Source organism: Balaenoptera physalus (assembly GCF_965194825.1).
Source record: "Balaenoptera physalus genome assembly, chromosome: 3".
NCBI lineage: Eukaryota > Metazoa > Chordata > Mammalia > Artiodactyla > Balaenopteridae > Balaenoptera > Balaenoptera physalus.
In genome coordinates, this window is record NC_138890.1 from 99266082 (window position 1) to 99291704 (window position 25623).

At 38.1% G+C, this 25623-nt stretch overlaps 1 protein-coding gene and 1 long non-coding RNA gene across 3 annotated transcripts in view; both read right to left on the reverse strand.

Annotated features, from left to right (window-relative positions):
- The window catches only part of LOC309659063, a 272263-nt gene that overhangs the window by 49223 nt on the left and 197417 nt on the right, over positions 1–25623 (reverse strand). The gene's annotated exons all lie outside the window — the stretch shown is intronic.
- Positions 1–25623, reverse strand: part of LNPEP (leucyl and cystinyl aminopeptidase) — a 106526-nt gene that overhangs the window by 49223 nt on the left and 31680 nt on the right. For both annotated transcript variants that reach the window (XM_082458038.1, XM_082458037.1), the window contains exons 2-4: positions 13384–14224; positions 8811–8949; positions 7348–7479 (exon numbers count right to left, since the gene is read on the reverse strand). In XM_082458038.1, the coding sequence (XP_082314164.1) occupies positions 7348–7479; positions 8811–8949; positions 13384–14224 (1112 nt within the window). The remainder of the gene's footprint in view (positions 1–7347; positions 7480–8810; positions 8950–13383; positions 14225–25623) is intronic.

Consider the following 25623-nt stretch of genomic DNA (forward strand, 5'->3'; position numbering starts at 1 on the left):
AGCGCTCTAAACACTGTTAAGTGCAAGTCAACTGGTGCTCAGGCCTTAAGGCTTACAACTTAAAACTTTTCCTACAGTATCTCTTGCTAAGACCTGAGAGATTTATAAAAGACACAAAAAAGTCTCCTAGTCAGCTCTCATAGAAAAGAGTTAAGACTGAGGAATAGCAGGTTTGTTAGGTTTAACTTACTCTGCTCCTTAATTTAATAAGAAGCCAAAACTAGATAAAAGCAAAACCAGAACCAAACCTCATCCCCCCAAAAAGAACAACAATACGGCCTGCAAGATTTACGAAGATAGAAAATATTGGAATCTTCCAATACTAAGTTTCCTGAAAAACACCAGCTTTCCTAAACAGACAGCTGAACATACAAAAAGCATACATTCCTTAAAAACAAAAAAACAAAAAAAACTCACCAGAATGAAGTCTATCCAGAATAACTGATTACATGGGACTTGAGACTTCAGGAGAATGATATAAATTACGTATAATGTCCCTAGCTGGTGGAAGGATACTTGAGGAAATGTTGTTTGTGGAAATTTGGAGCTAAGTCATGTTCCTGACTAAATAAGAATAAATTAAAATTATAACTTCACATGGATAATAGTGTTGAAGGTTCTGTTTGGATGTTAAACAGACATGATGTCCACATCTGACTAACCACCAATGGATTCTGATTCTACAAATTAGACCTGTCTATGGTAAAAACAAAATCAGGCAATGGCAACAACAAAATAAAAACCTCAAGACAAACTGATAAAGTGTATTTCAAAACTAGCCTAGAATTTTCTAGGTAATTCTGGCATTCCTGAAGGCAGCGAGAGGTTTAAGGAACACTGAAGAATGGACAGAAATGATAAAACAAATGTTCTCTCTTTCTTTAGGTCTTTGACAACATAGTAATCTTTATCACTGAACAGGCCACGTTTAATAATCCACAGTCAACTTTGACATTTTCAGTTGTTTACTATGACTGACATTAATAAGTAAAGCCCTACTGCCTTATTCCTGAATCTTGTGAAATAGGCCTAATGTCAAATATTACAAAATAGAACATATCTTAGAGATTACAACATTTTAGTGGAACAAAAATCCTTTATTAGACTCTAAGTCTGAATTTCTGATCACCATACCTACAGAAATTACATCACTTGGTGTAAGAAGCAGTATATTGTGGTAGACAGTAAATTCTGACTATCATTTACTGGCTATGTAATCTAGGTCAATTACTTAACCTCTCTGGTACACTGTTCCTTCATCAGCAATATAAGGCCAATGCCTTCCCCTCATTTGGTTTATAAAATAAAAAGATGTTTATAAATGAGAGCTCAAGACAACTGCCTGCACATAGTATAACTCCACACATGCTAAAGTCTTCCTCATTTCCTAATAATAAGAGAAAGTTAATAAAACAGTTGTTTATTTGCAATTTTTTCAAAACACATTTACTACTGGGTAGCACTAAAAATGATAAAGGTTATTTATATTTATATTTATATTTATATATACAAGGGAGTTTACATACATACAAGGGAGTTTCTCTGCGTCTGTATTACTATCTGCCAGGTACCGAAGATTTTACAGGAATTTAAAAAACTTAATCCTTGAGAGAGCAGGCTAATATAGACAATATAGTATTAGAGTTGTGGAAGGTGAGGTTTAGAGAATTACAGAGCAGTCTGCCCAAGGGCACATAGGTAGAAAGCTGTATAGGAGAGATCTGAACCGAGGTAGATGCCAGAGTCCACGTTTAACCATGTTGCTTCCTAATACATGTAAATAAAAAGCAAAAAAAGTCACCTGAAACTCCTCTCTCTCTTTCAATCTCTCTCTCTTTCCAGTTGATCCTTGAACAATGACGGGGTTAGGGGCAACAACCCTCGGAGCAGTTGAAAATCTGAGTATAACTTATAGTCAGTCTTCTGCATCTAAGGATTCAAACTATGGATCGTGTAGTACCGCAGTATTTACTATTGAAAAAAATCTGCAATAAGTGGACTTGCGCAGTTCAAACCCGTGTTCTTCAAGGGTCAACTGTTGTGGACAAAATATATATATATATATATATATATATATATATATATATATATATATATGTTTTATATATATATGTTATACATATATGTTATATATATGTTGTATATATATGTTGTATATATATGTTATATATATGATATATATATATATATATATATATATATATATATATATATTATATATGAGGTATATATCTGAGCAGTGAATAATTCAGCCTGACTAGATGAAAGAATTCCTTTGGAGCAACTGGAAATATAACCGAATTTATGAGGGCCTTGAATATCACAGAATGATGAGTTTGAATGTAATCCTACAGGCAGTAAGAAGCCAGCATAGCTGTTGAAAGAAAGAATGAGAGCGGGATGGAGGGAGGGACAGAGGGAGAAAGAAAGAAAGAGAGAGGGAGGGAGGGGGAAAGAAAGAGAGAGAGGGAAAAGAAAAAGCCAAGACTACATACATTTTGAGATACAATAAAAAGTGCTGGGGATTTTATATCAAAGAGTGTGATAAGAACTACAACAGAGATGTAACTAAAGTGTTATGAAATATCAGAGAGGGAATGATTAATCCCAGCTGGGGAAAGAATGAAAAGCTTCAAGGAGAGGGTGGTACTCAGCTGGCTCTTGAAGAAGCAACCTGACTTAGAATTGAAACTTCTAGGTTTTATCAAGGCTGCAACATCTGCATCAAGGGCTAAATTTGGGGTGCAAAACTTGAAGAGAGATTAATTGAATTTTTTTCAGGATTAAACCAGTCTTAATATCCTTTCGAAAGGATTCCGAAAAACTCTTTGGTTTAGACTTGCCAGAAACTCTTTTAAACCCAAAGGTGAGTAAATGATATTGAGCACTTATTCAATGTAGTCCACATTACCCTTGAACACGAACAGGTCTCCACCCTTTGAGCATAAAGTCATATGGCAGCGTTATTGCTGATGAAGAGCCAGATAATCCTCACCTCACCCCTTCTCTCTAAGAGTTAATGGAGCAGACATGATAATCTTTTCTAACAGAAGGAGTATGCCCCTCTTAATTAGCAAATAATAAGACCCAAATACACTGTGATTAAAATAAAGTTCTTTGGTCTGGAAAGGAAGCCCAAATCCAAGTGAATGTGTTCAAAGGGTAGAAAACATACCCTGGTGGGGATCAAAAATATGACCAAAAAAATTAAAGAATTCCATCATATTTCTATCATGAAAAATAATCATTTTTGGCTTTAAAAGACCCTTTTCTCCTATGTTGTTAGTATGTGAAGATATTAGCTTTTTAAGGTCTTTACAGTGAAATTAAGGCATAAAATCCAATCAAACAATCATTTACAGACAGATTCAAATGACGAAGAAAAGCAGAGGAGCCTAATTAGAACAAAGGGTCAATTTTGACAAATTACAGACATAGCAGACATTTAAACAATCTTCTCTCTTTAAGATGAAGAAAATTCAACCAGGACTTGCTTTTTCAAAAGGTGCATTCAAATGACTTTTACAACTTGGAGTTTTTCTTCTAACTAAATTTTTATGCTATCTTCTAAGTCTGCACAATGTTCTAGATTTGCTGCTGTCCAATAAAATTTTCTGCATTGATGGAAATATTCAATACCTTTGATATCCAATAAGGTAGCCACTAGCCACAAGAATGCTAGAAATGTGGCTACTGAGACTAAAGAAGTGAATTTTAAATTTAATGAATTTTTGCAGCTTTAATGATATAATTAACATATAATATTATGTAAGTTTAAGGTATACAACATGTTCATTAGATACACTTATATATTGTGAAATGATTACCACAGTAGCACGAGTTAACACTTCCATCACTTCACATAACTACCATTTCTTTTGCATGGTGAGAACATTTAAGCAACTGTCTTTGCAACTTTCAAATATATAATACAGTGTTAACTATAATCACCATGCTGTACATTAGCTCCCCAGAACTTATTTATAACTGGAAGTTTGGACCCTTTGACCAACATCTCCCCATCTCCCCCACCCCTCAGGCCCTGGCAACCATGAGTCCACTGTTTCCATGAGTTCAGTTTTAGATTCCACACATAAGTGAGGTCATATATCTTTGTCTTTGTCTGTCTGACTTATTTCACTTAGCATAATGCCCTCAAGGTCCATATATGTTGTCCCAAATGGCAAGATTTCCTTCTTTCTTTCTCATGGCTGAATAACACTCCATTGTGTGTGTGTGTGTGTGTATGTATGTGTGTGTGTATATATATATATATATATATATATATATATATATATATATATATACACACACACATACACACACACATACACACACATCTTCTTTATCCATTCATCTGCAGACACTTAGGTTATTATTATGAATAATAATATTATTATTGTTAGTAATGCTGCAACAAACATGGAAGTGCAGATCTCTTTAAGATCCTGATTTGATATATATCCTGTGGATATATACCCAGAAGTGGGATTGCTGGATCATATGATGGTACTATTTTTAATTTTTTGAGGAACCCTCATATTGTTTTAAACAGTGGCTACACCAATTTACATTCCCACTAATAGCGCACAAAGCTTCCCTTTTCTCCACATTCTCACCAACACTTGTTACTTGTTATCTGCCTTTTTGATGGCAGTCATTCTAACAGGTGTGAGGTGGTATCTCACTGAGGTTTTGATTTGCATTTTCCTTCTCATTAGTGATACTGAGCACCTTTTGATGTATCTGTTGGTCATCTGCATGTCTTCTTTGGAAAAATGTCTATTCAGTTCCTCTGCCCTTTTTTAACCAGATTGTTTGGTTTTCTGCCACTGAGTTGTATGAGTTCCTTACATATTTTGAATATTAATCTCTTATCAGATATTCGATACGTTCTTCTATTCCACAGGTTACCTTTTAATTTTGTTGACTGTTTCTTTTGCAGTGCAGAAATTTTTAGTTTGAGTTTCTCCTACTTGTTGATTTTGGCTTTTGTTGCATGTGCTTTGGTGTCATATACAAAAAATTGTTGCCAAGACCCATGCCAAAGAGCTTTTTCTCTATGTTTTCTTCTAGGAGTTTTATACTTTCAGATCTTACATTTAAGTCTTTAATCCATTTCCAGTTAATTTTTGTGAGTGGTGAAAGATAAGGGTCCAATTTCATTCTTCTGCATGTGATGATCCAGTTTTCCCAGCACCATTTATTGAAGAGACTACCCTTTCCACACTGAGTATTCTTGGCTCCCTTGTCATATATTAGTTGACCATTTTTGCAGGAGTTTATTTTTGGGGTCTTGATTCTTTTCCATTGGTCTGTGTCTATTTTTATGCCAGTACCACACTCTTTGATTACTATGCATATGATTTTGATTACTTTATCTCTGTAGTGTAGTTTGAAATCAAGGAAGTGTGATACCTCCAACTTTGTTCTTTTTTCTCAAGATTGCTCTAGCTATTCGAGGTCTCTGTGGTTCCATACAAATTTTAGGATTATTTTTTTCTATTTCTGTGAAAAATGCCATTGGAATTCTGTTGCATTGAATCTATAGATTTTTTTTTTTAGTGCTTGGTAGAATTCACCAGAGAAACTGATCTGATCCTGGGCTTTTCTTTGTTGGGATGTTTTTGATTATTAATTCAGTCTCTCTTTATATTACTGATCTGTTCAGATTTTTTTACGTCTTCATGATTTAGTCTTGGTAGATTGTATGTTCCTAGGAGTTTATACATTTCCTCTAGGTTATCCAATTTCTTGGCCTATAGTTATTCACAGTAGGCTCTTATGATCCTTTGTATTTCTGTGGTATCAGCTGTAATGTCTCCTTTCATTTCTGATTTTGAGTCTTCTTTTTTTACTAGTTAGTCTAGCTAAAGGTTTGTCAATTTCATTTACCTTTCTAAAAATCCAGCTCTTCATTTTGTTGATCTTTTCTACTCTCTTTCTGGTATCTATTTCATTTATCTGCTCTGATCTTTGCTTATTTCCCTCCTTCTGCTAACTTTGGGCTCAGTTTGTTATTCTTTTTCTAGTTCCTTGAGGTGTAAAGTTAGGTAGTTTATTTGAGAGCTTTCTTTTTTCTTAATGTAGGCATTTATCACTCTAAAGTTCCCTCCTAGAACTGCTTTTGATACATCCCATAGAATGCATATACCACTACATTATACTATTAGAACATTCTGAATTTTACTATATAAATACCTTTTCCAGTGTGTTGTACATTTTCATGTTTTCATGTTACTAACTAGTGTCCTTTCAATTCAGCTGGAAGCACTCCTTTCAGCATTTCTTGTAAGGCAGGTCTAGGGGTAAGGGGCTCTCTCAGCTTTTTTTCTTGTATGGAAAAGTCTTTCTCACTCTTTCATTTCTGAAGGATAACTTTGCTGGGTAGAGTATTTTTGGTTGGCAGTTTTTTCCTTTCAGCACTCTGAATATATCATTTGATTCTCTCTTGTGTTCTAAGGCTTCTTCTCAGAAATCCACTGATAGATTTATGGTAGTTCCCTTATAAGTTATAAGCTTCTTTTCTTTGCTGCTTTTAAGATTCTCTTTGACTTCTGACCATTTTATTATAACGTGTCTTGGAGAAGACCTCTTTAAGCTGAGTGTGTTTGGTAACCTATGAGCTTCATGAACTTGGATATCCAAATTTCTCCCCAGATTTGCTAAGTTCTCAGCAATTACTTTTTAAAGTAAGCTTTCTGCCCCCTGCTCTCCTTCTGAAACTCTAATAATTCACAAATTGTTTCTTCTGGTGGTGTCCCACAAATCATGTAGGCTTTCTTCACTTCTTTTTCATCCTTTTTTCCTTTGTTCTTCCCTGACCAGATAATATAAAATTTCCTGTCTTCTAACTCGCAAATTCTTTTTCTTGCTTGATCCACTCTGCTGCTGATGGTCTGTATTGCATTTTTCATTTCATTCACTGTATTTTTCAGACCCAGAATTTCTGTTTGGTTCTTTTTTTTTTTTTTATGATTTCTATGTCTCCGTTAAACATCTCATTTTGTTCATGTACTGTTTCTTGATTTAATTAAATTGTCTTTCTGTGTTTTCATATTATACAGCACAGTTCTAGAGGCTTCCTTATACATATATTGTCTCTCTGAAATTCTCTTATAAAAGTAAAATTTAAAGGAACTTAAAAATTATTGATTTTTTAGGTATTCAAATAATAACAGTAAATAACAACTAAGTAAAAAGTAACACTGCTGGTATAAAACGTCAGAGTTGTGAACCAAAAGCTTGTTTTCCTTCATAAAGCAGTTACCAGATATCATGACAGGATTCCTCTCAACCTCCTGTGAATACAGGTTTTCAAGACAATTACCACAACAACATACATACCAGGGTTCCATTTATGTCCTGACTCAGATTCTTCAACTCCCCAACAATGAAAGCAACCAGGTAAGTGCTCATCTTCACACTCTCAGAGAATTCATCCTGAACAAGTCCATCTTCCATAATGACTGATGACTTCTACAAGCAATGGGGAAAATGACAGTTCTGTAACTATGAGAATAAATGACAGTGACATATAAACTGGGAAACTGAAGATTCAAATAGGAAATAAGTAGTGAAGATGCTGGCATATTTTAATCTCTCAGCACAAGTTTCCAAACAACACAGCCCTCAGTCTCAGTCTGTTCTACCATCCTTCATCATGAGGACATACTGAGTACAGTAAAAATCCTTAAGAAGTTCCTAGTCTCAAACAATGGCTTTAAATAAATGTAAGTTAGAAACAGTAAGTAGCAGTGGCTCTGTTTCTCCCCTTTAAAACACCATCAAAACCAAAAATCCTTTCTTATGACCTAGGAGTACTCCATTCTACTGCTACAAATACATTCACACAAGAAGGAGCTACAGCTGGTTAATCCCTCCAAATGATCTGAAATGGCTTCGTAAAGGACCGTGTTGATGACCACAAGAAGGCTTAGTGGGATTAAAGGTGATAAGTCACTAGAAAAGTCTGCAGTAGACACAAGATGAGGGAAGGCGGGCAACCTTGCAGGATTTTCCAACCATGAATTTGAAATATGTTTTGGGTTACTAGGCAAGTAAGCATTTGACCTCTCTTAGAGAAAGATTAAGGTGAAGAGTACGGCCAGGAGTAGAGCTGCTGAAGTGACGTCCTTGTCGAAGGACAGACCATGTCCTCTCCTTGACTCAAGGGCTGACTCATAGTCTGTTAGATGCGGCTGCTCCTCCCCCCGAGTCACATGGCTTCCGAGAGGTTCCTATCGGCTGCACACAGCTCTCAGGTGTAACAACAGGACACCCCCCAAGTTCTGTTTAGCATAAAAACAATTCTGCCTGATTTCACCCCCATTACTTCCATGCAGACAGAGCTCACAGCCAAGAAAGATGTCCATGTTCTTGTTGTTCAACCTCCATGTTACAATCTCGATTTCTCAGTAACCAGTAAAACACCAAGGTCAATCATGATTCAACACTACCAAATATCACTGTTTAGAATAGCAAATGTACCATGTCTTTGAAAATATCACTGTGCTCTTTAGTAGCAGTTCACAGTATTAATATTTGCAGAACTTTAGTACAATAGCACAGACTTCACATTTCCTGCCCATACCTTCCACATCCAGTCTTTCTCTTTCCTCAAGTGCTTCTCAGGCTGACTTCCCAATTGATTCCAATACATATTTTACTTTCATTTAAGCATTTTAAGAAAGAATAAGAATGTATATGATTTTAATCATTCTCAACAGTATGGCAAAGAAGAATTCAAGTATTCAAAACAAAGAAAGAGACCCACTCAAAGATTTTACATTCAAGGAATAGAACAGTACCTTAGGCATATTTGATAAAGCAGTGTATTGCTCATCTCTTATGATCCTGATGATAAATGTGGCTTTAAATGCTGGTTCATCAAAACAAGGAAAAGCAGATCTTGCTGCCAAGGGTTCAAACTGAGTTGCTGCAAAGTACCTAAAACAAATGCAAATCCATCCAATAGTTATTGAGTACCTACTATTCAAGGCACCTCGCCAAGTTCTAGGGATACTAAGATAAATATCATACAAGCCCAGACATTAAAGGATTCTCAATCAACTGGGAGAGGCATAGGTTATACAGTAGAAAGTTATCAGGCTGCGAATCATGTCCTAATAGTGCGAACAAAGCAGTGGAAACAAAGGGTAGGAAACAAATTCTGCCTAGCGGTAGAGACACTGTAAGGAAACTGGTGAAAAAATATGAAGAGGGCCATTAAAAATGAGGAATATTTGAAAAGGTAGAGAAAGGAAGACAGTGCAGCCTAGAAAGAGTAGGAAGCACAAGGAAGGACTGAGCAGTGCATATTCAGGGACTGGGGGTGGGTGTCCAATGTGGCTGGAGATGAAGCCACAAAGATAGGCTACAGCTGGTCACTGAGGTCTTAAAAAGGTTTCTGATGAAAGATCACTATAAAAGATTGTCATCCATTGCCATTATTCTCTGTACAGACTATGGCTTCATAACACTAAACCTCAAACTCACAACCTGCACTTTCATGAGGACTGAAAAAACTAGGTGTCCTATAGTATGCTGGTGTTCTTTACTTTCTTCAGAAACGAATCAAAAATTTTCCTCCTCTCCTACAGCAACAACGCTTGAGAATTTAACTACAAGTCCTCAATTAAAGGTTGGGAGAAAAGCATAAAAAGGGGAGAAATGCAGATTTTTAGGTAAGCAGAGGAATAAAATAGATGTGCATTTGGGAAACCATACAAACATGGTCATAAGGAATCAGGACAAGTGTGGCCCTGGTGTGCACATATCAGCTACCAGTCAATATGGTACATAGATAACCACCACTGTTGACATGATTGCCTCGCTTGCTTAGGACTTAGTCTACCTAGAGGGGTGGGATAGGGAGGGTGGGAGGGAGACGCAAGAGGGAGGGGATATGGGGATGTATGTATGTGTATAGCTGATTCACTTTATTATACAGCAGCAACTAACACAACAATGTAAACCAATTATACTCCAATAAAGATGTTAAAAAAAAAAAAAAGGCAAGTAGAAAAGAGTGTAAGATTTAGAGTCAGAAGACCCAAACTCTGCAACTTACCAGCCATATGACTTCAGCAAATCAGTGATCTACATCTCATTTCCTTATTTGTTAAACTAGGATCAAGGTAGGATCCCCTACCAAACATTTAGGGATTTTGCTAGAATCGAATAAGACTATTCATAGTAACAACCACTTGTATGCCATAAATTCCTACACAGATGTCTGTTATAAATGCTGGATAGTCATAACTATTCCTTCATGCTTAGAATTACTGTGCTTCTGTCCTAGTAAGGATTTGCCCAAATAACTGTTTGTTAGGGTAAACTGCAAGAACGACAGCAATCAACATACGTGAAACAATTTAAAAATATGTTTCGAACATTCCATTTCTTCACCCAAATCCCAAATTCTTACCCAGTTAACTGAAGATTTTGGAAGAGGGCCACAAGGGACCAAGGGATAAAGTTTGATGACATCCATACTATTCATATGAGAGTCTACTTGGACCATCATTTTGGATAAAAACTGGATTATAATGTTCTAAGACAAATAAGATCTTAAATTATCGTTAAAAGAGATGCAATGAGAACTATCTTACATAGAAGTCCCTTTGAAAAGGCTGCTGCTTGATGATACTTACAATCTATTCTATCTAAGCTGAATACCTCAAAGCTTGTTCTTTCATTAGTGACTGCATTTGCCTTCAGAAATACTAGTTGCAGTTTGAGCACCACCTCCAGGAGCACTGAAGACAGTTATGAATTAGCTGAGGGTCAGTAAGAGAATTCTAAGCGCTCTGGTGATAACAATGGGTAAAGAGGTGAAAACTAAGGAGGCAGTGCACCACAGTGGTTAAGAATGTGGTCTTTGTAGTTAAAATGACTTTGGGTTTGAGTTCCCCTCTGCTACTTGCTAGCCATAAGATGCTGAATGAATTACTTCATGTGCCTCTGCTTCCTCATCTGTAAAGTAAATAAAATATAATTTCCACCTCTTAGTGAGTTTGACAAGATAAAAGACTAAACATATAAAATGCTTGCAACAGTTTCTAGCACTTCAGTTCTCAAATAAATATGGGCTGCCATTACCACTGGAACTCAGGAAAGTGCACATGAAGTTCATTAAGGCAGGTGAGGGCTGTGAGAGGAAAAAAAAAAAAAAAGGCCCAGATCTTGAAAGAAATTCAATTAAATCTTGTTAAAAATGAGGAACTGCTGAAGGATCGTAAACCAAAGACCAACATGGTCAGGTCTGTACTTCTAGAAATAGTCTGGCAGCAGTGTGGAGGAGGGGGAAAGCTGTAGTAAGATTAGAGGTCAGGGGTCCAGTTAAGAAGATGACTCAAGAGTTCGAGAAAAAGACACTGAGAGATTGAAGGACAAAGAAATAAAACACATCTCCACCCTAAATTCCTTTGCTAGTTTTTTAGCATCAGTTTGTTATCTAGAACCTTAAATCTATGGTCAACAACTTCTAGATTTAACTGCAAGGTTACTGACCATCTCCACTTCTTAGATGACACAGGTAAAGTTCCTTTACCACAAGCAGTGTCAGTACGTTTGACATTTACACATACTTTGATTTTCCAATCAATAGGAAATATATCCCTTAATTACTTTATCTACTTGTTTTGAATTAGTTTTCAGACCTCTTGAAAGGTATAAATAATCTTCTAAACTTCTATCTTGCATCAAGATATACAATCATGTGGGGCATCCATTTTATGGAACCAGGTAGGTTAATGGACATATATTTTTTGTAATAGCAGAGTTTCACAAATTTTAAAGTACTATTTAAAAAAAATACTCTATTTCGTAATTTTAAGAATGTCTTCCCATAGTATGAGTGTGTTTTGTGTTTGGTAATTGCAATCATTGTTGCTTTTGTTGTGGTCATCCATTTACAATGCTTGGTGTCAGTTTATTTATCTCCTGTAAAAATAAAATACAGTATGTGTGTGTGAAAAAAAAAAAAAAGAATGTCTTCCATTTTTCTAGCATTTTCCACAACTCAATCCAGCCCACAGCAAAGGGTCAACAAGTGACCATGTCCAAAACCACCCCACCCTGCCACACAACATTGATTCTTCCCATTATACACAGGCAGGCCCAAGAGAATCCAAGGGCAATAATCTGACTGGAAGAGATGACTAGGGTATTTGTCTTAAAGGTCTGATTGCATACTAAGAACACTGTTTTTATGTATATCCTATAATTCCTAGAGATGATGGAGATTATAGAAGGAGAAGTAAAGCCGAGAAGCCCCAAGCTACCCCTGCAATTATAAATTTGCTTTTCATGTCAGATCTCATGGCAAGATCCAGCATGCCATTTATTTTAAAAGTATTACATTAAGGGGAAAGAGAAAAATTACTTATCTGAATAGGACTATAGATCTTGCTTTGTCTCTTTCTCCAGTTAAGAAGGATCAAAAAACTTAAGACAGATTTAAAATATTCATTTCTATTTTTCTCAACATACCAACATACATTAGCCAAATGGCCATCAATGGTAATTCACATACTGGTTTGCAAAGGAACATGAGAGAATGCTCCAATGCACTACGCAGATCTGACAAGGACTTTGTACACGAAAGAAAAGTGACATTCCTGCTACTTAAGAATAGTCTGTATGCAACTGTGCACTGCATCTTTCCAGAAATTCAAACTACATCTATGAATACTAAGATTAAAGAACAAAATATATGGTTTAAATGGGGAGCTGAATAATTTTATGTTTTAAGTCACTTTTTAAAAATTAATCTCTCCAAGATTTCTTTTTTTTTTTTTTACTTTTCCATCAGAAATCCAAAATAGAATGGCATTAAAAAAAAAACCCAGCAAAGATTAAGGATACTAAAAATTACATATGTAAGTATACAACATTTCTTCATGCTTTCTTTCTCCATCTCAGTAAGCACCTCCTAAAAGCTCCACACAATAGGAAACTAAGAGTGAAAGAATAACCCATATTCTTCTATATTTGGTTCACATGGAGACCTTGAAGGTGATAGAAAACTAGATTCATCTTATAAGATATGAAAAGCTCAAGATAACTTAAGTGTTTGTGATAGAGAATGTAACTGATATAATCCTTGTCCATTTCCTTCCATCAGCATGCCCCCAGCCCCACCGTGACATATCATATATATGATAGATAGATAGATAGATATATATATATACACTCAAGGCTTTGACTAAGAGAGAAAGAGTATACTCTTCCAAATCACCATTCTACTATTTTGCACCTAACCTCTTAAATTAAAAAAAAAAAAAATTGCAGTTAATGTCTCTAGTGTGGGCAAAGGGATCCATATTGCAGAAGTCATCAGAGAGCAAAGAAGCAGAATCATTTAGGAGGGCTACATACTTTTTCTCATTACTTTCATCTGTGTAGGAGATGCCATAAAACCCATAGTAAGAACGAGATATATTTGCCGAATACTCTATCTTCAAGGTATAATTGTGCCCTTCAAGAAGGGCCTCGGGGGCAACAATGGCGATTTGTTCATGAAATGGATATTCCAGGACATCAACTTGTTTTTCTTGGCTTGAAACTGCTGACATAAAGGTCACTCTTGAAATATTATGGCCTGTGCTGTGAAGAACTATGTTCCATGTGGCCTGAAGAGCCTGAAGTGAAATCGTCACAGAGCCCCTGAATGTCATCGAGGTTAGGTTTGGGTGTAGGTTAAGTTCGTAGCGTACTGGCATAATGGCAGTGGGAAGCCTGATTTGTGCCCATGGAAACAACTTCCCGTTAGTTGCAATTGGCTGAATTAATCCCATTGATTGGTTTTTTTTATGGCAGCCTTCTTTGGTAAAGGTACATCTGGGCAGTAGATAAATCACCATGATTACAGAAACAGCAACCACAATGACAAAAGCACAGACCACCATGGTCCTCGCAGAGGGTACTGAACAAGTCCCATCTGAGCTCTGCCTGTAGCCGGCTGTACTGTTTCGAAGGCCCGAGCTCCTGTTCATGAAGGACATGCCCAGCAGCTTTGCGGACGACTCATAATCCTCTTCGTCCTCATCCATCTCGTGCTCACCAAGACCCCGCACCAGCAGTCGCGAACCCCGGGGCTCATATTCCACCTCATCAGGCTCTAGAGGATGTAAACAAGGTTCTTTGGCTAAATCCACCACATCTGGTTCTTCCTCAAACATGCTGTTTTCAATCATATTCCTGGGGAGCGGAAGCCGATCTAAAAAAACCAAAACATAAGGACCAGGCACAGAGTTAGGAAAAAAAAAAAAAGCTTGTAACACCACGTTTAATCTAAGAGTTTTTTTTTAAGCACTAAGACTTATTTCCATCTCAGAGCTGCTGAATTAAATAAGATGTTTATAATATTCTTGTATCATCCATTAAAAACTCAAGCATAGATAAGAGCATATCACAGTCTTAAAATAAGAAAGCTAAACAAACAGGCTAGTATCCAAAAAGGCAGCTGAGATTAAATACTGATTTCCTTAATACACTCCTGCCCAACAACCTGGGCCCTTGTCCTGAGCTTTAGAGGGCCCTGCTTTTGCCCGCCTCTAGCTGTGCATGTCCCCAACAGGGTGAGGCGTCAGTAAGATCAAAGAATGCCCATCCATAGTCCATGTCCCTCTTCTGCAGTCTAGGTACCAGAATCCCCAGAATTCCTGCCTAAAAGGCTCAAACCTGCTTCTATGGCCTTTGTGGGTCTCCTCTCTGAGTCCCATTCTCCCTAGGGAGGGCCACAGCTGTAATGCCCATTCATAGTTTGAATGATGGTTAAGCAACAGGCTGGATTACTTTTTCCCCCTTGGAAGAGGGATGTTTCTGTTCCACAGCAAACTGCAAGGAGCAAATTATATAGAAAATTTCCATAATCAAAAAATAATTTTTAGGACTTCCCCGGTGGCACAGTGGTTAAGAATCCACCTGCCAGTGCAGGGGACATGGGTTCGAACCCTGGTCTGGGAAGATCCCACATGCCGCGGGGCGACTAAGCCCATGTGCCACAACTACTGAGCCTGCACTCTAGAGCCCGTGAGCCACAACTTCTGAGTCCATGTGCCACAACTACTGCAGCCCGCGCATCTAGAGCCCGTGCTCCACAACAGGAGAAGCCACAGCAATGAGAAGCCCTGGCACCGCAACAAAGAGTAGCCCCCGCTCGTCGCAACAAGAGAAAGCCTATGCTCAGCAACAAAAGACCCAATGTAGCCAAAAATAAATAAATAAATTTATAAAACAAAAAAGAAAAGAAAGAAATAATTTTTAAAAAGACAAAAGAACTATAAAAATCAGATAAAACTACAATCCAACCTGTCTTTTCATGCTTCCAGAGCATTTAGAAGTACAAGAGATTCCCCTCTGTAACAACCACATAATACACCATAAGTGTAAGTGGATCCTGGGGTGGGGTAGTGGTAGGAACTTTTAAAACCACACAAAAAAGCTGCAGTCTCCAACTTGCCAAGAATCACACACACAAAAAAAGACTCCAAAAGTAGAGGGTAAATAATAGCATACAGATCAATAATTCCTAGGGTTAGATTGAAAGTTTGATAAATGAAACCCCCATTAACCTTTCCCTACAAGGTACTTTATACATATCATTTCTAATCCTCACAATAATTCTATAAAATGGCAAGTATTATACAATTTCAGACACAAGAAAACAAACAAGCCAAAAACAGAAATAAGAGTTAATTTACCTTCACAAAGTCACAGTTATTTAGTCACAAAACTGATACTAGAGCTCAGGTCTAAAACTCTGATCCCAAATTTTAGATTCTTTCCATTATTATACTGCATCTCCCTACTCAACTAGCTCAAAGGATGAGAGCTTGTACCTATTTATTTCTTTTGTATTTGGCAATGAAGTTGCTTAGAGTATTATTTCACCATCAGCAAGGCAAAACTTACATAAAATTCCTTAGTATCTAGCTTGACATAAATGCCATGTGTTTAGTGCTACTCAATAAGTACTAACTAAAGAGTGGCAACTCATAATACATGAAACCAAGTACCAATAAACATCAGGATAAAATTTTGTGTCTTACTCCTCCAAGTGTGGTCTGCGAACCAGAGCATCTACATCACACAGCAACTATTTAGAAGAGCAGACTCTCAAGTCCCTTCCCTTAATCTGAATTTTAACAAATCCTCAGGAGATTTATGTGCACATAAGTTTGAGAAGCACTGGTCTAAGCCTTCTCCATGGTCAGATCCCGGGCAGCATTGGACTTTGCATCCTTGCGTGTGCTCTGGCCATCCCAACTGCTCGCTCGTCTGAGACAAGACAGGCTGCTCTTCTACGCCATGCTCCACTTCTGTTTTCCTGTCTGTTCCCTTTGCCGGCAATGTCATCATTTCTCCCACCCCAGTCCACCTGGTGAACACTTGTTATCCCATAACTCATCTTAACTTGCTACAGTGTAAATTTAAAAAGTTATTTTCTTTTTGTTTCTTCCTTTCTCTTTATTACCTTTCAAAAATACATTTTCTTTTCACTTCATCTCACTCCTTTTAGGTTTGGGGAGCATAGAGACTCCAATGAGGTTGCCTTTTCCTACCTCCTCTCCATCCCCAAATTTATAAAAGCTATGCTGCTTTAAAAGTTTTCTTTAAATAAAACTTTTAATCACTTTCCAGGTGTGTGGGTTCAGCAATCTGCCGTCTACCCATCTCCTTGTCTAGACTTGTGACTTGTCTAGAAATGCAAGAAGGGTGACAGTTATAACATTCTGCTTTGGGAATTTAATCTCCTAAACTTCCTATAGTGCCCCAACTTCTTGTGACACAATTTTGTTTTGTTTTGGTAGTTAATTGTGTTTGAGACTCATTCATTTCATTAACAGAGCAAATACTGCTGTAATTGAACTCAAAAAAATTTTTTAATTATTAATGAACTCTCAGTGGTTAGAAATTTTCTGTGGTAGTTTTAAGTACCTGGTACAGTAATGCAGATTAGTTGCTTAATTTGCTTTTTCACTTTAAAATGTCTAAAAGGCCTTTCTGACTTTTTTACCTCATATGGGAAGATTATGTTCTCTTAGGTATTTGCCCATGTGTTCTGTTCTTTATCAGACCTGATGCCTGATATAGACAACTATAGGATCTGAGCAGCACAGTTTTACTTAATAAATTTCTAAACTAACTGTAGGTATAATCTCAGCTTAATATTTACAGCATTCCCATACCTGAATTCCACCCCCTTAGAACTTTGCTTTTCTGTCTTTGATTTCTCAGCCATGCCCTGTTTAAAGCCAAGGGGTATTCTGCAGTCTGACCATTTTAGCATCTCCAGTCTGCACTTATTAACTTCCAAATCTTTTGACCAGGGCTTAGTCAGATGCCTGGCAACAACCAGATAACTTAATTTAATTATTTATCACCCAATCAGGTTAATACCTATGTAGAATTTTAATCTTTCGTAAATGGAACACATCAACCCATCTGCTGTATTTTTACTGCATATTAGAAGCAAACTTTTGTATGTGTGTACAATCATATCAAGTTAAATACATCAAACCAAGGGAAAACACTTTTATTACAGGTAGCCCATGAAGACTGTACTTCAAGTCTATTTAAGAAATCTTGCTTTGGATTCTTAAGTGAGTACACTTTGATCTCAGCATTAAAATTTTAATGTAACACACGACTACCCCTTGTTCTAAAGGGATTTATTTGTATTGAAAGAAGGGAGCCTAAAGAAACAGGAGATTTTCTAAAACCTCTTAAATCCACATATACAAGCTAACTATAAGCCCAAAACAAAGAACGTCCTAGTTGAAATATTTCCGTTTTAAATAACATAGGCCCATGTGGTTATAATCTAAGAAAACTGAAGATATTTCTTTTCATCAGATACCGTGAACGGGTGCTCCTCGATGTTGTCTGTGGACCAGTGCCAATCCACAAACTGTTTGTTACCCGTCTGCGACAGGATACACACAGAAAATTGGTATTTAAAAACTTCTATAGCTAATTGATGGTAATGTTATGTCTATCGAATTTAGTAATTTTAGAAATGGAGCTTATATTTTACATGTCTTTTTTCATTTCAGTTTTCCAATGATTCATTTTTTTATGCTACAAAATTTCTGCAACAAAGAAACAAGGAACCTTGATTCTTCAGCTCAGATAACATGAGAAGCAATGGGCTGGGCTGGATTGTCACTATTACGGCAATCCAGGTGGATATAAAGTTAACAACTATTACGGTAGCAGTGGAAGTGAAAAGGAGGGAATGAGTACAAGTTATGTTAAAGAGTGAGAATACACAGGAACTGATGCTCTGTTGGGCTGGACAGGCCTGTAGGATGGAGACAGAGGGAAGTCTATTCAATTCCCTATGACATTCTGGCTTGGATGTCAACTGGAAGAACGAATGCCACTCACTGAGATGAGAATACAGGTTTCATATTCTCCCTCTTGGTTTTGTGTGTGTGGGTGGTGGTGGGGGACTGAGAATGGAGTTGTGAGATGGCATTTGGTATGGGACATGACATATTTATCTGTCAGAGAGCCAGATGGAGATGTTTAATAGCATACTTTAGAGTTAAAAGCCTAACTTTAGACAGAGGTTCAAATCCTGGCTCTTCCACTGACTGCTTGATCTCAAACTGGTTAACAAACATCCCTTAGCTTCAATTTCCTCACCTATACGTATGGAAAACAATACTATTTTGTAGGACTGTTATAAGGATTATGTTATGTGGGCCTGGACTCAAAAGAGGCATCTGGGTGGAAAATTCTGATTTCAGAATCAGCTGCGTATACGTGATAATTAAAATCATGCAGATAGATGAGACTACTGAAAGGGAAGTAAGAGTCAGAGAACATCACCATTGAAGAGGGGCAGCAAAGGAGAAGAAGAATGTACCAGAGGCAGGAAAATCAGGACAGTAGAAAGCAAAGGAAGAGTTTCATGAAGAAGGAAGTGGTTGGTGTTAAATGTCTTAGAAAGGTCAAGTACAGGGGACTTCCCTGGTGGTCCAGTGGGGTTAAGACTCCACGCTTCCAGTGCAGGGGGCATGGGTTTGATCCCTGGTTGGGGAACTAAGGTCTTGCATGCCATGGGGTGTGGCCCAAAAAAAAAAAAAAAAAAAAGAAAGAAAGAAAGGTCAAGTACGATGAAGCTGAGAGAGGCCACTAGACATGGCAACCAGAGAATCAGTGACTTTTATGAGGCACTTTCAGTGGAGCAGTGGGAACGGAAGCCTGACTTCGGTGGCCCAAAGAAAGGATGGGAAGTTAACCAGGCAAGGCAAGTGCTACAGACAATTGTTCCAAGGTACACAGCTGTGTACCAAGAGAAAACATAGGGTCAAACTAAAAGAAAATATGGCATCGAGAAGGGTTAAATCCTTTTGTTTTTGTTTGTGTCTAAGATGGAAATAAGGTGTATTTTTGTGAGGAAGGAAAAGCAAAGAACAACAAAATGTGAAGGTGGAGCAGACAAGAGGCAATGCTGGAGGAATATTCCAGAGGGCTAGGAGGACATCAAGAACTCCAGGAGAGCGACTAACTTCGATGGGAGCTGGGCACTCTCCTCCTCCAGGCCTGGAGGACAGGGGGTGGAGTATAGGGAAGAGGTGTGGATACACAGGAGCACGCCAAGCTGAGGGTGTGAACAGCAGACAGCCTCCATGTTCTCTGTGACAGAGGTGGCAAGGCCATCTGCCCAGAGCCAAGGCAGTTGTGGAGGAGGCATAGGAGGCTTGAGGAGAAAAATAAAAAACAGATGCTATGGGAGAGGACCAGGCAGGGGTGACCCAGGGACAAAGCATGCCTGGAAGTTCAGTAAGCCCACCGGAATTTGTCATACCTCCAGTCTCTATAAATGTCTTTTTTTTTTTTTTTTTTTTTTTTTAATAAATTTATTTATTTATTTATTTATTTGGCTGTGTTGGGTCTTCGTTTCTGTGCGAGGGCTTTCTCCAGCTGTGGCGAGCAGGGGCCACTCTTCATCGCGGTGCGCGGGCCTCTCACTGTCGCGGCCCCTCTTGTTGCGGAGCACAGGCTCCAGACGCGCAGGCTCAGTAGTTGTGGCTCACGGACTTAGTTGCTCCGTGGCATGTGGGATCTTCCCAGACCAGGGCTCAAACCCATGTCCCCTGCATTTTCAGGCAGATTCTGAACCACTGTGCCACCAGGGAAGCCCTATAAATGTCTTTAGAGTGCTTACCAGCCCAGGTCTAAAAGAAGAGAAAGCATATTATCTGTAGTATTTTACCATAATTAAAAATTTAAAAAAATGAAAATTTAAAAAGAGAGAGAAAGCAGATGGTTAATCCAGGGTTAAATATGTAGGTAGGACGTGATGAGAAGCTAAAGGGAAAATGCACAGAGGGTGGTGGCAAGAGAGTAAGTGCTTAAATGAGGGGTTCAGTTTAGAAAAGGGGACAAAAAGTAAAGCTATGGCAAACAACATAGTGAACGATTCGAATAAAAAGAGCAAACTTCCCACAGACATTAGTCCCTTTAAACTGCTATCACATTTTCTGAGAAAATGAAATGAAATGGGATGTATTTTCAAATCAACAAACCAAAACAACTTTAAAGAATAAGCCTAATCTAAATAAGGCTTCTTGGGCAGATACAAGAATTGGTATATTCCATTAGGTATACTATAGCAACTTGCTATATTCAAACTAGGGCCTAACAATAAATGATTACTCTTCTTCTGAGGCCGTTAAGACATATTTGAATAGAACTAAAAGCTCTATGTGTGAGACAGCATTTATATCTTCTAGACCATTTCCAAATGGAAACGTCACTAAATTTCTGAAGGGATGGCTAATTATCAAATAAAGTAACTATTTCTCTAATGAGCAATCCTTTTCCATCAAAAAGAGGCTTTATTTTAAAGAAGTTTAAGCTGAAAAAGAAAAGAAAAAGACTAGAATTTATAACAAAAAATTGATTTTTCTATACAAGTCTTATCTGGCAAAACATTACCCAACCCCCAGACCACAATCAAAGAAAACCTCTTCCTATTAACCACAATGCCCACTTTAATAAGTTACAAGTTTAGATATATAATTTTCTCACCAGAATCTGAAGGGCAGTCATTAACACTGAATAACTTTGGAAGAAGTTTTAAGTACTGTAGTTCCTTTCTCTGACACATCCTGTTTGCTTACACCTCAAAGTATAAGCAGGGTCATAAAATACAAACACAGAAAGTCCTGCATACATTCTTACTTTTGCCACTAGTAACAGTGCGTTTTCACAAACCTCATTTAATTTTCCAGTTGACAGGCCCAAGGTCATAGCCCAGGATGCAGGATCCAAGTAAGGTCCCTCTCTCTTCCATTCCCCTCACCCCCCTTGTCTCTCTTGTGAAGAGAGAAGAGAAGTGAATGGACAATTGGGGGTGGGAGGTAGGAAGATCAGAGAGAAATGATTCAGTTCATGAGCACCATAAGCTCCCTTTACCTATTTGGTTCTAAGAGAGACTAAGATTTATTTTTCCCTTTCAAGCTACCCTAAAGTTCACTTCAGTACATATAAAAATGCTGTGGGAGACTTCCACTTCCAATATGATAGAGTAATTGGTACCAGACTTTCCTTCCTCTCATAAACAACTATTAAACTGGACAAAATGATGCAACTATTTTCAGGTACCCACCAATAGACAGAGCAAGAATGTGACCTCTGAGAGAAGGAAAGTGTGAGCCCACATTTGCTTGGTTCTCTGCCTTGGGACATATTCTTAACTGTAGTACAGTGAGCTGGAGTCCAAGCAGAGCAGGGCTGGGAGGCAGAGACAGGGCACTGCAGAGGAGGGAGCTGTACAGAGGGGGGACCACAGAAGTTTGTATAAGGGTTTCCTGAGAGTCCTTAACCAATGCAGTACACATAATTACGTAAGGCTTACAAAAGAGTGGCTGTATTAAGGTTAATATGGAATAGAAATACGAGAGGTCAAGCAGCTTAAGGGAAACACTGGCAGTCTGACCCAGTCTGAACAAAGAGAACTCATTAACACTCTGAGCATGAGACACTAGAAAGGCTTCACTTTAGGAGTAAAGACACACACCCAGAGTAAGGCCTACTCTAGATCCACACTAACAAAGTCTAAACCAAGCCCTAATAAACATCCACAGAAGAAACAGAATATGGATGATGAGTCTTGCTAGGTTAAAGGAGCCTGAGAAAAAACCTTGAGCTTTCCACAGATCTGCCACACCAAAATATAAAGCCAAGCCTACACAAGATGATCAGCCAGGAACTAAACTGCCCACTAAAACAAAAATCAACACTCTACAGAGCAATTTTTTAAAAATACAGTATCTAAAGTAGGTAAAGACTTTAGAGCAGCTATTATAAACATGTCTCAAAAAGTAAAGGAAAATGTGTTTATAAACAACAACAGAGGAGAATACATGAACAGACGGGAATCTCAGCAGAAAAATCAAAACTAGAAAAAAGAACCAAATGGGAGAAAAAAATGGAACTTCTAGGACTGAAAGGTTCAATAACTAAGATGAACAAGTCATTGAATAGACTTAATACTGGATTGGACATAGCAGAAGAAAGAGTCTATGAACTTGACAGATCACTATCAATCACCAATTTGAGGAATAAAGAGAAAAAAAAGAGTCGAAGAAAAATGAACACAGCATCAGAGATTTGTGGGACAGTATCAGATGGTTTAACACATATGTAATAGGAGCCCCAGAAGAAGACCATGAGAATAAAGTAGAAAAAATATCTGAAGAAACAATAGTTAAAATTTTATTGTTGGATGAAAACACTATTTACCAGATCCCAAACTTAAAAGCTGATCAAACTCCAAGACAATAAATACAAAGAAAATCATATCTAGCTTCATCATGGTTAAACTATTGAAAATTAAAGATAAAGAGAAAATCTTTAAAGGAGCCCCCAAACAATATGTTACATACAGGAGAAAAAATAATTCAAAGAATGCTAACTTCTCATCACAACAATGGAGACCAGAAGATGATAGAACAACATTTTTAAGGGGCTAGAAGAAAAAAAATTGTCCATTCAGAATACTATATCTAGTGAAAAATCCTTCAAAAACAAGATAAACGTACTTTCAAATAAAATGAAAGCTGACAAAGTTCTTCTCAAGCAGATGTGCACTACAAGAAATTATAAAAAAGGTTCTTCAAGCTGGAGGGAAATGATACCATATGGAAACTCAGATCTTCAGGAAGGAAAGAAGGATACCAAAAAATGATGAATAAGTTATTAAAAAATAAAAGTTTATATTTTTTATTCTTCTTAAAGTTTCTTTAAAAGACTATGTTTTAAAACTATCTGCAGCCTCACAATCTCTGGAGGCGGGAGAGCACCGCTCCTGCTTTGAAAGTGGGGCTCCACTCTGCAGCAGGCCATGGAGTGTTGGTGGCAGCTCCTGCTGGGGCTGTGGGCAGTCCCACCCACGTGGGCTGGGCGCGAGCTGCTCAACATCTGCATGAATGCCAAGCCCCACAAGCCAGAGACCAGCCCGGAAAAAAACAAACAAACAAACAAAAAAAACTATCGGCATAAAACAAGAATAACATGTGAGCAGTTTTGAACATATATAGAAATAAAAGGTATGATAACAAGAGCATGAAAAATGGAGAGGGTGAATAAGAATTATATTAAATTATATTTGTGAATTGAGAAGGAGAAATGGACATGTCAACTGAGGAGTAGGAGCTGTGAAGCAGGAAGTGAGAAAGGTCAGGTGTAAAATGTGAAGTGGTACAATTCTGACTATAAACAGACTTTAAAAAGTTAAGGTTGCATATTATTAGCCCTAGAATAATCAATGAAAAAGTAATTTAATACATGCATAGGTACAAAACCAATAGTGTAAATAAAAGGAAATATTAAAAAAATACTCAATTAACCCAAAAAGAAGGCATTAGAAGAGAAAGAAACAAAAACAAAAGGGACAAATGAAAACAGTGGTAAAATGGTAGACTTAAACCCACATAAATAATTTCATGAACTGTAAGTGGATTAAACATTCCAACTAAAGGGCAGAGACTGTCATATTGTATTAACAAAAAAAAAGCAAGATTCAACTATACGCTGTCTATAAGAGACAAATTTAAAATTTAAAGACACAAATAGGTTAACAAAGCAGAATGAAATTTTACAATGATAAAAGGAGAAATTCATCAGGATAAGACACCATTCTTAAATATGTATGTACCCAATAATAAAGCTTCAAAATTCATAAACAGAAAATGGCAAAACTCAAGAGAGAAACAGAAACATCCACAACCATAACTGAAGATTTTATCACCTTTCTCTTCATCATTGATAGTAGACAACAAAAAAGTACAAGTAGGCAACAAAAAAGTACAGCCATAGAATATATGAAAAATACTATCAACCAATTTAAATGCCTAGCTGACATTTAAAGAACATTACGCCAAGCAACTACAGAATACATATGGATCATTCACCAAGATGGACCATATGCTGGGCCATAAATCTCAATAAAAAAGACTGAAACAGTCTTTTTAGAGACTATGTTCTCTGACCACAATGGAAACAATTAAAAACCAATAATAGTGAATCTAGACAATCTCTAGGTATTTGGAAAATAGAAAATATACTTCTAAATAATCCATGAGTCAAAAATAAACCACAAGGAATTTAGAAAATATTTGAAACAAATAACAAAAACACAAGATATCAAAACTTGAGAGACATTTACTGCTTTAAATACCTGTATTAGAAAAAGGTTTAAGACGTTCAAGATGGCAGGGGAGTAAGATGTGGAGATCACCTTCCTGCCCAAAAATACATCAGAAATACATCTACATGTGGAGCAACTCCTACAGAACACCTACTGAACGCTGGCAGAAGACCTCAGACTTCCCAAAAGGCAAGAAACTGCCCATGTACCTGGGTAGGGCAAAAGAAAAAAGCAACAACAGAGACAAAAGAATAGGGATGGGACCTGCACCTCGGGGAGGGAGCTGTGAAGGAGGAAAAGTTTCCACACACTAGGAAGCCCCTTCACTGGTGGAGACGGGGGGTGGCAGAGGGGGGAAGCTTCGGAGCCATGGAGGACAGCGCAGCAATAGGGGTGCAGAGGGCAAAGTGGAGAGATTCCCGCACAGAGGATCGGTGCCAACCAGCACTCACCAGCCTGAGAGGCTTGTCTGCTCACCCGCCGGGATGGGTGGGGTCTGGGAGCTGAGGCTCTGGCTTCAGAGGTCAGATCCCAGGGAGAGGACTGGGGTTGGCTGCATGAACACAGCCTGAAGGGGGCTAGTGCGCCACAGCTAGCTGGGAGGGAGTCCAGGAAAAAGTCTGGAACTGCCTGAGAGGCAAGAGACAGTTGTTTCAGGGTGCGTGAGGAGAGGGGACACAGAGCACCGCCTAAATGAGCTCCAGGGACGGGCGCGAGCTGCGGCTATCAGCGCAGACACCAGAGACGGGCATGAAACGCTAAGGCTGCTGCTGCAGCCACCAAGAAGCCTGTGTGTAAGCACAGGTCACTATCCACACCTCCACTCCCGGGAGCCTGTGCAGCCCGCCACTGGCAGGGTCCCGTGATCCAGGGACAACTTCCCCAGGAGAACACATGGTGCGCCTCAGGCTGCTGCAACGTTATGCTGGCCTCTGCTGCCGCAGGCT